The sequence below is a fragment of the Typopeltis vanoorti genome, chromosome 16 (genome assembly GCF_054136105.1).
Source record: "Typopeltis vanoorti isolate ZY-2024b chromosome 16, IOZ_Tvanoo_1.0, whole genome shotgun sequence".
Classification (NCBI taxonomy): Eukaryota; Metazoa; Arthropoda; class Arachnida; order Uropygi; family Thelyphonidae; genus Typopeltis; species Typopeltis vanoorti.
In genome coordinates, this window is record NC_143564.1 from 33,145,836 (window position 1) to 33,159,802 (window position 13,967).

The 13,967-nt window shown below is 35.6% G+C and overlaps 1 protein-coding gene across 1 annotated transcript in view; it reads right to left on the minus strand.

Annotated features, from left to right (window-relative positions):
• Nucleotides 1-2,527: 2,527 nt before the first annotated feature.
• nwk (FCH and double SH3 domains nervous wreck) overlaps nt 2,528-13,967 on the minus strand; it is a 493,235-nt gene continuing 481,795 nt past the window's right edge. Inside the window, exon 21 of the mRNA XM_090406304.1 lies at nt 2,528-3,897. Within this exon, the coding sequence (XP_090262430.1) occupies nt 3,310-3,897 (588 nt within the window). The 3' untranslated portion in view covers nt 2,528-3,309. The remainder of the gene's footprint in view (nt 3,898-13,967) is intronic.

Below are 13,967 nucleotides of genomic sequence, written 5' to 3' on the forward strand. Positions count from 1 at the left end.
ATCACAGGTATGATACTATATAATGTTACCAAGAAATTTTCTGTGATCTGGGAGATATCACCCTGGACAGTCAGATAAATATCTAAATCCAGGATGATGTCAGTTATCTCAGGTTTATATTCCAACTTTGGCAGCAGCTGTCAGTAATTTAAAAAAAAACATTTACTTGTCCTTAAACAGTGCTCATAACAAAGGCTAATTCAAGTAAATTAAAAATACAAATGTGCAACTAAAATGCCAATACTTAGTATGGTAAATTTCTTTACTGAAAAAGATATTGCAGTAATGCAAACAGACAAATTGGCCTTGAGGACACATACAATTTACAGACAAAAAAAAAATACTAGTGATGGTGGCCAGGAGATGGCATTAGTGTAGATGATGATGGTAGTGGTAGTTCAGTGTAGTTGGCACACCTACTCTACAACTCTCCATGTCCACATGGAGAGTTGTAGAGTAGGTGCCCTCCCTCAATGGGTCTTTGAAATCCTTGGAGGCATTATGCAATAATTCATTTATTAAAATTAGATGGTTATCTCCATCATTCCTCTCTTTGAATTTGTTCACAGATAATTCTCTCAACCAGTGGTGGCTTGTACATAAGCACTCCCAAGGAAAAAACAAAAAAATAAAATTTTGTTTGGATTATAAATAATAACAATGCTTACAACATTATATAAATGCAATACAACATGTTAAAGGTTACAGCTTATGTTTCGACACTGATTGAATAGTTAATAATTGGAACTGTTCGATTAATGCTTTAGATTATGAAAAATGTACTGCGATCTAACGCGGTGTCAGAATTATCACGTTTGGTCAATTGCAGCTAGACTCGCTGATATTCGTTTGCACTTGTCACTGCACATAACAAGTGAATCCGACACTGCTCATGGAGCAGTTCTACAGATAAATTGTATGCTTGTGCACGTTATTTCTGTGTATGAAACTTTTATTATTAATGTGTGTTCGTGGTGAGGGTAAAATATTTTTAATATGTAAATTTATTTATTAATAAATTGGTTACTGATTAGGGAAAAATGAATTATTTTTCTTATTTTGTATATGCAGTGCCCCCACTTAAAATTTTCGCCGGCCGGCACTGCTCTCAGCATTTCAATCAACAATCCATTCTAATCATTACCATTTGCTGAGAGACAAAGATAGCCTTTCTCATCTTTCCTAACTATGACATTACCCACATTTCCTTCTCTTTTCCTCCATCTAGTCACCAAGGCTTGGTCTTCTATATTCACTTATTCTGTCTTCATACTTAACAGTACTGATGTCATTTCCATACTGCTTCATCTTTTCTGTTGTTTCCTCATCTTCTCATTCCTCTAGAAACCATGTTGGAGCACAATAGTCCAAAAGCACTAAAGCTGAAATCTTGTAATGAGGTGCAATGACTTACTTATCCTTACATGTTAGTATCCTTTTCAGCATTGCAGTTATTCTCCTTTGAGACCATTGGTACAGTTGCAGTGATTATTATAATAATAATAATCACTGCAACTTTATTTTACCTCCTAATATTTTCACAGAATTAGAAGACTCTTCACAAAAACATAGGAAATCACTTTGTGCATCTGTTACAAATTGTACTTAAACTTAATGGATCTTTCTGCACTCATTACACTCTCAGTCAATACATCTACTCACTCATCACTCCTACAAGTTAAAAAAAAATATACTCTTACAGCTGAATTTTGCATGTGTGTCTTAATAGTAGATAAAGTCATTTTTTAAAAATTACTCATTGCATAGCTGTTACTCATAATGCCTTTGTACCATGTTTAGTTCTCTTGGAATAAACTTTTGAACTTATAAGCATCATATATAAACTATACACAGTATCCTGCAAGATAATCTTCAGTTATTTTGAAGAATTTTAAATTAGGATTATAAAAATTATAAAAACAGTAAAATATTATTGCTATTAATGGTTCATATTTCTTTCTTAGGATAATATAGAAGTGCTGCTAGATATGATGATATCAGTGTATAGGGATACACTGATATCATAAAAACATGGGTGTTATGTAATAGATAATCTTTAAGACTCAAATAGTATTTATTATTATTTTTTAATTTTTGAAGAGGAGCATTCATAATATGAACAAAATAGTGGAATAGAATCATAGCTCAAATTATTTGAAGTGATAATGTTAAACTGAAGCATTCAAAATATCCTAGCTTCTCTAAATATTAGATTTGAGAAATGAAATTTAAAAAAAAAAGGGGGAAGGGGAAAGGAAAGGAGAAGACCTTATTCCCTGATTATTAATTATCTCTATTCAATGGGAAATTTAAATAATGAGCATAAAAAGAAATTTTGTAATATTATATCCAAATACTGCAAATTTAAACAGGATACTAATAATATCACTGTTCAAAACAGAGTAAACTACAAAATTAAGAAATTTTATTTTTCATTATTGAAAACAGTAAATTTTAAGATCAAGATGCTTTATTTAAATGTATTTTAACAGTGTTTTCACATACATATTACTTTGGTTAGAAGAGATACCTATCAGACTGAAATCTGAATTATAGTGACAGGAATATTTTTCCAGCCTTTTTCAATTAAGAATGAGTTAGCAGTTCTAAAACAGTGGTGATGCAAGAGTTTTTCTCCTATAACAGACATTATATGAACCTATATGTATTTACAGACAATATACAAAAATGTCCCTAGCTATGTGATCAGAGAGAGTGAGAGAGAGTAGCTAAATTAATAAATCTTCCATATAAACATCAATCAACTTATGATTTTACTATTTGATGTCAATTTAAATTAATGTCGGGTATCATTGCTATTTTCTACCATGCTTTGTTTTTTCCGAAAGAGTAATCTGCAGTTTCCAAATAGGACTATAAACTAAAACATGAATATATGTTTTTGGAGCTTTGTTTTGGACTTTTTGTTAAGAGTTTTAATTCGGATAATGAACTACTGTAATCATATACAAAAATACATTTTCATCCAGTTGTCTTGGTGTGAAAGTAAGTTACTTCTCATAACAGTGAATATACCCAACAACAACAATAACAATGTTGCTTTTTCATGCTGTTCTCTTAAAGGTTTCCATTTTAAGAATTGGAAGATAAACTTTTAGAGGCTAAGCATTAAATTCTCCAAGCTGGATTTCAGTCAATGATGCAACAAAGAAAATTTTCTGAGGTTAACTGAAGTATTTAAAAGCTATGCCAATATATGATATGTAAGTAATTTAAATTTATTTGTTTTTCATTAAACATAGCTGAAACTAACCATCATACATTTAAAATAAAATAAAATAAATTATTTTATCCTGTTTTTGCTTCCTCTTCTTCTTCTTCAACATCCATCTCTTGAACAGATGATGTATCGACAGCTGTAAGGTCACCGGATTCTGTTTCAGATTTAGTGCCTTTTGCTTTTTTTTCTTCTAGTTTAGTTTCTTTCATGGCAGCACCACTCAAATTTGTACTTTTGTGGCTATCTGGAATGTCTGTAGTTATTTCCTTCATTTCAACGTCTTGTGTCGGTGAAACAATATCTACAGCTGTTTTTGATACAGAGCTTTTTGCATTTTGTCCATTCTGCTGAATATTATGCTTTTCTGCAACAGCAGACGCATGAGCAACTTCCTGATCTTCCTCTTCTTCAGTCCTAAAAGCCTTTTCTAACTCCTCTGCACTGCGGTAAGTGGCTTCTGTTGGATCTATATTAGTATCAACAGGCGGGCTGTTATCTGAAATGTCATCCTCATCTTCATCTTCAGCAGTTCTCGGTGCTGAATCAGGCTCAGTGATAATAACTGACACAATTGGCACAGTAATTCTTTGTTCATCTGATGGGACTACTTCAGCTGCTTTGCCTATGTCTGAACCAGCATCCTCTTTAACACTAGCCTTAAAAAAAAAAAGACAAAGATAAAATTTCAATATTACTTTATATTTTACTATTTTTTTCAATATAACTATATTATTATTATCATTATCATAAGACTCCATGGAGTCAAAAGATTCATTATGAGAGATCCTAATATTCACTGTTCCTGCACTCATTACAAACAGACAATGTATTCCATCCACAAACTATTCTCCGCAGAGTGGCTTTCCCCTCACTCATACAGCTTTCAGGAATGTCCTATTGCTTTGCCCTAGTCTCTTCGTCCATTCTATAAAAAACCTCTCTTTCATATTAATCTTGTAACATTACCAATTCATGTGTTTCAACAGTAGTCTAATAAATTTGAAAGCACCAATTCTCATTGATTACTGAAGTTAAGCAAATCTGAACTCAGTTAGTACCTGGAGGGTGACCACTTAGGAACTCTCTGTGCTGCTCACATGACAATTTCTGTTTAAGCACCATCACAGTGCAAATGGAAGAATGATGGGACACTGCATCCTTTGATTGGAAAAGGACCAAGTTCCTGATGAAAGGAATTTTTATATGGTCTTTTTCAGTTGAAGCTGAGTTAGTCAATCTCATATGTAACTTGGATTTTTCTTCCTATATACAGGCAAATTGGTTATGAGAACACACAATTTACAGACAAAAATACTGTTCTTAGTAGGTAGGTGGTAGATGGCATTGTGTGTTGATAGTAGTAATGTAATTTTTTGTAGTTGGAGGATTAAGTGGTAGGAGAGACGGTGAAGTGTGTTAGAGTAGAATGCCCTACCATGACAATTTCTTGGCCTTCTTGGAGGTGTCACATAATTATATCTTTCCACCTCTTCCTATCCATCTGCAAATTGCATTTCCTCAGTTATCCATCATATTCAACATTTCAGACTGGAAACACTACAGGTCAGTTTTTTATGGACTCTTTCCAGTAGAAAATCCTTACTTATACATGTTAATGTCCTCTGCATCACTGCCAGAATTTTTTATAATGCCCTCACAATTTTAGTATTTGTGTCCCCTAAATTTTAGGTCCAAATATTTGGACATGTGGTCTCTGGAGAATCAGATACAACCATGAGTTATATCAACTTTATAAGGAACTCATGATATTCAGTGCAATCATATTAAAAAAAAAATTGCAGTGGGCAGGACATGTTTTTCATATGGAAAATGGTAGTATTCTTATGAAACAATCAATAGTAAAATTATTGGTAAAAACCAAAAGGAAACCTAGAACAAGATGAATTGACACCATTAGTTAAGATAACAACATCATATTACATTACTGAAGAAGTAAAGTTTGCAATAGATAGGATTGAAGGCAACAGATCCAAGAGGCCAAGGCTCGATTTGGGCTATAGAGCCATAAGAAGAAGAAATTTTAGGTCCTTGTATGCTTACTTCCAGATCCCTCATCTTCTCCACCTACTTCAAGATATAACTACTATTGTATGCTCTACTTCTCATTCTTGCATACCAAATTTCAAAACCTTATACTTCACAACAAAAAGAAATCATATGTAAGAAATCTAAGTTTTCTGGAAAGTAACTACTAAAAGAAAAACCACCAAAAAACTTGTAAACCATAGAAAAATTTTGAAAACAAAAAAAGAAAATAAATATTATGAAGAGACTGCTGGAAAAAAAAATCATAAGTGGAGAAATGAGCAGTAGCACAATAAAGAAACTGAAGATGATAAGAGGAGATATAAAAATGAAAGGATAGATACAAAGTAGAGATGCAAGAGGGAAATAGTGTAAGTGATTTTTATTATTATTATTATTATTATTTGACACCTCCAGTCTGAAGACTCATTGAGGGAGGACGCCTACTCTACACCTCTCCATCTCCGCCACTCAACCTCATCCACAAACCGCCTCATCTACACCAACACCATCTACTGTCCACCATCACCACTATTATTTTCACATACAATCACAAACATCCATGCCCATGGCGGGATTCGAACCCACAGCCTTTTGGCTGGAGAGTGGATATGCTAACCACTCGGCCAAGGCAGTATGGTGTGAGTAGAGATGAATAGAATAAAATGCTTAATTGGATGTTGTTATAGACCTGGTAGTCCATGTAGTTAGCCTAGTGGCTGTGCACTTTGCAACCATATGACTGGGGAAGGAGTGTCCCAGGTTTGATTCCCATCGAAGACGTGAGAAATATGAGGATCTTCCTCAGCCATAGCCAAGTTAGCCAGTCTCGGGCGTGGGCAGTAGGTTTTTTTCCACCAGTTTATCTGGCGTTTATCATCCCGCAAGCAGGCAAACCGGCCCCGTGAACACACACGGATCTACAACCATAAATACGTAACCCCCCCCCCCCCATGAGGGGAGCTCAACTCGCCCCAATAGGGATGGGGGAAATAAAGGGAAGAAACTCCATACGAATAAATAAAAATAAATGGACCTGGTAATGTGGATGGTATTGACTATGAAATGTATGCTCAAATTAGCCAAGCAAATAAGAAAAGGGTGATCATTATTGGCAATTTTAATTACGGCAATATAAATTGGGATGATGAGATAGCAACTGGAAGTAAAGAAAAGTGCTTCTCAAAAATTCAAGAAACTAAATGAGTTTCTTGAATTTTTGAGGAACAACTACCTCAGATAGTATGTAACAGAGGGCACACGAGGATGATTGAGGGGTCTTGGATTTGATCATCTCATCAGAGGATGTAATTATAAATGAGGTGTCCAATCACCCTCCTGTTGGTGAGAGTAACCATGAAGTGATTACCTGGGTGGTTGCCAGCAGTGTGAGGACCTCTGTGAGAAAAGGGTATATGTTTCTATTATATAGTGAAACCTGTGAAGTATTCATAACTAAAAATTCACACCTATACCACATTAATTCGATTTTAATAATATGTAGCTATTTCATCTTAAGTATCTTAAGACATCATTAGTACAGTTATTACAAACAATACTAGGAATTACATTCAAGGAACAGTTAGTGCACATGCTTACATTGGAATCAGTAGCATGTTTGAAGACTAAATTATTCGGTTGTAAATTAAAATTAAATTAAAATATATCTGATAAATTTATTTTATACAATTGAGGATAATAATTTCCCAGACCTTAGCAGCAAGCTAAAAATTATGAAGAAATACAAACTCGCTGCCCTGTCAAAAATTATGAAGAAATACAAACTCACTATTACCTATAAACCAATCAACCAGATCCACAATTTGCTACCTTCTCCAAAAGATAAATTCTCACCTATGATGCTACCTGGTGTATACAAAGTTCCATGTTCTTGTAAGAACATGGAGCTTCGAAGTATAAGAACGTTGTACTACAGACAAACAGGAAGATTCATAAGTAAACACATCTCTGAACACCGAGACCACATCCATCTGATCAAACCGCACCAATCTGGCCTCACTCAACGTGGAATTGAAAACCCTAACCATAGGATCTAATGGAAAAATATCAAGCTTTTTATATAAAGCTCCACATAGATCTTTATATAAAAATGAGCATTTATATAAAGAAAGTGCTGAAGCCTTACATCACAGACCCAATCTTAACCGTAATGACTGTCTCACTATCCCAAAGGTCTGGGAAATTATTATCCTCAATTGTATAAAATAACTTTATCAGATATATTTTAATTTAATTTTAATTTACAGCCGAATAATTTAGTCCTCATACACGCTACTGTATGCATAGAGGGATTCCGATGTAAGCATGCGCACTAACTATTCCTGGAATTAATTCCTAGTACTGTTTGTAATAACTGTGCTGATGATGTCTTAAGATACTTAAGACGAAATATCTACATATTATTAAAATTTAATTACTGTGGTGTACATGTGAATTTTTAGCTAGGGTATACGTGGAACTACAAGACTAGTGATTATGGGAAGCTCAGGAGACAGCTTGCAGGTGCAGCATGGAATTAGGAGTTAACTGGAAAGGAGATCAATGCATCTCGGGAAATATTCAAGCACTGTCTAGTAGAAGCAGTGTCTAAATGTATTCTAAAGGGCCAGAAGGTTAAATAAAGTAAGTGTAAAATGGATGAATAAAGAGATTAAGCATGTGATACAGAGGAAAAAAGGCATTAAGAAGGCAACATAAGAGAAGTGGTAGTAATAATAAATTCATGAGGATTGCATAGAACAGGCAAGGAGGGGCAACTTGGTTTGTAAGGGTAGCAAAAGTGAAGTATGAGCAACAGTTAACTAATCAAGCCAAAAAGAATCCTAGGGAGTTCTTTCAATATGTAGCCAGCAAAAAAAGAACAATTACGGAAATGACAGTGATTGGAGAAAATGGTATAAGAACATCTGTTGCTGAAGATATATTGGAGATACATAATGAGCAGTTCATAAACGTCTTTCATTCTTGTGCATATGATCATGGAGATCATATTCACAACATATGACATCATGGAGAGTTTGAGAGGAGCTGATGATGAGGAGGAGAGTGACTGTAAGTGAGCAAGAGGTATATGGGGAATTGAGCAAACTTAATGTTAATAAGGCTATGGGACTTGATAATATATCACCACATATTTTGAAGGAATGTGAGGGAAAAGGCATCTGCCTTGACATATTTTTTAATGTGAGTTTTGCACTGGATCAAGTTTCAAAGGAGTGGAAGGAGGGCAAGATTGTGCTGCTTCATAAGGGAGATGATAGAACTCGATCATCAAATTATAAGCCTATCTGTGTGTCAGGTGTTGTAGTTAAGGTGATGGAAAAGCTGGTGAGAACTAGGGTCCAGAATTGGGTTGACAACAATGGTATTATCTTTGATGGACAGCATGGATTTGCTAAAGGGAGGTCATGTTTTAGTAATCTACTTACTTATTACAGTTACGTGACGGCTTCACTGGACAGAGAGGAGGGATACACAATATACTTAGGTTTTACAAAGGCTCTTGATAGATTACCAATTATCACATGATAAGTTGATAGTTAAACTAGAGTGGATGGGGTTGGCTATTAGATTAGTGCACTGGATCGGAGACTGGCTATATGATAGGTATCAGCAAATTGTGTATGGGGGGAGCAATAACCCAGAAGAGGAAAATCACTAGTGGTGTGCCTCAGGGGTCTGTTTTTGGGCCATTGCTATTTAACCTATATGTTAATGATATTGGTGAGGATTTGGATGGGGATATTCAGTTGTCTGTAGATGATGCAGAGTTGGAATGAACTATGAAGAGTAGAGAAGGTTGTGGCCTTACAAGACTTAAATAGATTGAGTGAATGGGAATGTAAATATCAGTTGAGTGTTGCAAAATGTAAGGTGTTAAAAGATGGGATGTAGAATTTACACTTGTTGGGGATATATTGTTGGAGGTGGAAGAAATAAGAGATCTTGGGGTGCTAGTGGATAAGGATTTGAAATTTAGGGGACACATTGCCAAAATTGTGAAGATAACACAACAAATTATGGGAATGATGCAGAGGACACTGACTTGTGGAAGTAAGGAGATTCTTGTTCCATTGCATAAGGCTCTGATTATGCCACACATGGACTGCTGCACACAGATTTGGTCACCTGGTTTTCAAAAGGACAAAGAGATGTTGGAAAGGGTCCAAAGGTGACTGACTAAGGTAGTTTCTGATCTCTGGAAGAATGTTGAATATGAGGAAAGGCTGAGAAGATGGCAATTTATTCAATCCAGTTGATAGGAGGAAGAGGGGTGATATGATAGAGACCTACAAATTACTAAGGGCTTATTATAGGTTCATTGTTGAAGAGGTTTTACAGAAAATAATGGGAGATCAGGGGAAAACAACGGGTCTTACCCTGGAAGTTGTATTAATAGGGTGTGAACAAGGGAGTTAAAAGTAGGTTTTTCGCATGCAGAGTTGCAAATGATTGGAATGGCTTGCCTGAGGGTGTGGTGTTTGCAGAGAATTTGAGTGTGTTTATGGTGCGGTATGATGAGCTGTGTGTATGACAAAAGGGACCTCCTAGATGAGTCTTTGACTCCATGGGGTCTTAGGGTGGTAATAATAATAAACATTCATATGATTTTTTTTGCTTTTTGATTCTATGTGAGAAACAAGGCACAAATTTAAATTTAAAGGACACACGTTTAATTTGCAAATCTTCTTAAAATTCGTTGGCACAAACACTGTGAGAAATTCGTCTCTTCAGAAACTTGCTCGAGATTGTCTTAAATTCGTCTCTTCAGAAACTTGCTCGAGATTGTCTTGCAATGATCTTCACTGACTGCCTGGCAAACGTTTTTAATGTTTTCATCATTTCTGCTTGTTGAAGGTCGTCCAGATCATGGTTGGTCTTCAACTGGCATGTCCATTCCCCCCCCCCCCCCCATTTTTGAAATGGGAAACCACTCGTAGACCTCTGTTTTACCTAAAGTGTTGTTCATAAAGGCTTACCGAAGCATAACAATAGTTTCAGCTGCAGTTTTACTCAAAAGAAAACAAAATTTTGCATGCACTCTCTGTTCCATGCATTCAGCCATCACAAAATCGCCAAACTTGTAAGCACTAACAAAAAAAAAAGCACTAGAACAATGAACCAGTTCACACAGGATGACACCACTTGCCAGACTGGAAAATTGCTCACTCACAATGCCTAGTGGCATCATCCATAACTAGAAAATGCATGCATGCCAAGTTCAGATTCTATTTATTTTTGGGTAACCCCCTCATATGTTACCTGCCAAATCCTTCCTAATATCATCATTAATGTACAGATTAAATAACAGTGAATGAAGGAATGATCCTTTTAGTACACCACTGGTTACCTTAAATCTTGCAGACTCACATTCTCCATATACCACTTTTTGATATCTGTTAGTCACTCTCTTATCCATGCTGATATTTTATAATCCAAATCCATATTCTCCAATTTATGCAACAGTCTTCCATGCTGTATTCTGTCAAAAGCCGCCTTAGCAAAATTCAAAACTATTATGGTTTATCCATTCCCCTTGTCTAGTTCAAAGGTAATATTATTATAGAATGTAAGAAAGATACTAAAACATGACCTTCCTTTAGTAAACCAATGCTGTTCACTGTCAAGTAGAAAAGCTTACGTGTTGGCAGCACATGTTAGTTTATTTTAATGGTACTGATTACAACATGGAATGATAAGAAAATAATTAATATTTATTAACTTATTGCTACAGAGAAATCATAAGTCAGATTGTTTTTGGATTCAACAGTAGTTTTAAAACATACTCCAAACCTCATCAAGTATGGCTGTATAAATTTACCAAAAATCTGGGAGACAGTAATTTTAAGATCTAATTAATACTTGTTTTCTCTCTTTTCCAACAATAATAGATGGTGCCAATTAGGATTTTAGTTCCTTGTGTTGTTTATTACAATTTTTTTTAAACTAATCCCACTATAGTTATACCAAATTTTTGTTGTTTCGTGTACTGTGACAAGCTGTTCTTGTGCTCTGAAGATGCTGGATATAATAACAGCATAATATCAGCTAATAATCTAATAAGTTAGCTGATAGCTAATAAAAAAATAAATAGTAATTATATTCTTATCATTCTGTATTTCAACAATACCATTGTTGTTTATTGTAGTTTATTTTAATAAACTAACACTGCAAAGCAGAGATGTCTGTCAACCCATTCCTGAATGCAAGCCCTAACCAACTTTTCCAAAATCTTCACCACCACTCTTGTGCAGTGGAATTACCAATAGGTTCTTTCCGCTCCTCTGGAGTCTTCCCTATTCTAAGACTCAAATTATATATATAGCCTGGTCACAGGACTAGCCAATTCAGCTGAACACTCTTTTGGCATTCATGCTGATATCTTTCATTTTCATTTCATATATTATCAGTCCCTATTGTTGACTTCTTACTCAGTTTGTGCAACAGCTCTAATATCTCCTCCTCAAACACCTGAGTTTCTTCATCCAGTGAAGAGGTAGCAGTGAGCTCAATGTTGCATACACCAGGTTGATAGCTTTTCTCAAAATGGTCACTCATTTTTTTTTTTTTTTTACCTTCTGCATCTATCACCCTCACCATCTGCATTCAATAGACTTATTTTTTCATATTCATTCTTTCTTTTACATTTTCTTTTTCTCTTTCTTTCTCTCGTTATGTGAGAGATTTTATTATTTAGCATTCAAGGCAGGCACTAGATGGATGAGCAGTAGTATCAAGCTTGATCTGCAAAAAAAGAAAATGTTATGGATAATGTACAAGGAGAAATGCGATCAGTACACCCATGAGCAGTACAAGGCTCAAGCTAGGAAGGTTACCAGCATATAAGAAAAGCTAAATCTGAGTATGAGACCTTAGCCAATGAGATCAAGGGTAATCCCAAAGAGTTCTTCAACTATGTGGCAAGTAAAAGGAAGAATGACTTCAGAAGGATAACTTTAGTGTGTGCTGATGGTATTGAGGTGACAAAATCAGATGTAATAGTTGAGTTACTGAGTGATCACTTTTCAAAAGTCTATCACCCAAGTGAGGATATCTCTGTACCTGTAGCAACAACTAATGTGAAAATTGAAGCTAAGAAATCAGAGGTATTTAATATATTGCAAAATTTAAATGCAAACTTCTGTGGGTTTAGATGGAATATCAGCTCAAGTGTTGAGTGAATGTGCAAAGGAATTGTCAACCCCTTTTACTTGGATAATAACTTAAGTTTGAACTCTGGTATGGTCCTTAGGGAGTGGAAGTTAGGCAAAGTGGTTCCTTTGCATAAGGGTAGCTCTAAAACTGTGGTAGTTAATTATAGACCAAACACCATCTCAGGAGTAGTGGTAAAAGTATTGGAAAAGTTGATTAAAGACAAAATTCAAGAATGGATAGATCAGGATATGATACTCTATAGAGGCCAACATGGTTTTGTTAAAGGTAGATCCTGCCTTAGCAATCTATAAACTTTTCATAACTGAGTTGGACAAAGGAACTGGCTAAACAGTGGCACTTCTGGATTTTGCTAAGGCTTTTGACAGGATACCTCATGGAACACTCTTATGCAAATTGCAGCAGATGGAAATGAATACTAAATTGGTGATATGGATAGGAGAATGGCTCAGGGAGAGATACCAGAAGGCAGTGTATGGAGGAGCAGAGTCCAGGATGAGGCAGGTGACCAGTGGTGTGCCTCAGGGCTCTGTGCTTGGGCTATTGTTGTTTAATTTGTATATAAATTATATAGGAAATGGCTTAAAGGGAGATATTCAGTTGTTTGCTGATGATGCAAAGTTGGGTAGCTCAATAAAAAATCAAGCTTATGTTGAAAGTTTGCAGGATGATTTAAATAAGCTGGTAGAATAGGCAAAAGAAAGTGGATGTCAGTCAAATGTGGAAAAGTGTAAAGTAATGCATTTTGGGATTAAAAGATTACCAGCTGTGTACTACTTTGATGGAACAGTACTCCAAGAGATTGATGAGGCTAGGGACTTAGGGATGTTGGTAGATAGGGAGATGAAGTTCAGGGCACACATTGCTAAGGTGTCCAAGATTGCACATAGGATTACTTGGATGTTGAGGAACACACTGACACCCAGAGATAAAGAGGTTATTATTCCCCTTTATAAAGCATTGACACTTCCACATTTGGATTATTGTGCTGAGGTCTGGTCACCTGGATTCCTTGGAGATGAGGAGGCTGTGGAGAGGATTCAGAGAAGAGTGACTAAGTTGGTGAGTGATGTAAAAAATGCTGCCTACATTGATAGATTGAGAGTTTGTGGGTTGCAGAGGTAGGTTGATAGGCAGAGAAGAGGGGGATATGATTGAAACATTTAAATTACTGAAGGGTTTTTATAGGATTGATGCAGGGGAAATGTTTCAGCTGTGTGATAGTGATGGAAGAACAAGAGGTCATCCCCGGAAATTAAAGAAGTGTGTGGGTGTGAGAACAAGGTTTTTTGCCTGGAGGGTGGTGAATGAGTGGAATTCGTTGCCTGACTTAGTTGTGAGTTCTTCGTCTGTAAATGAATTGAAGAAGAGATATGACAGATATTGTTTTGCTAGTTTGGGTCTCCCATGATGAGTCTAATGACTCCATGGAGATATGGTAATAATAATAAATCCTACACATATTTTTTTGTTTGAAAGATTAAAC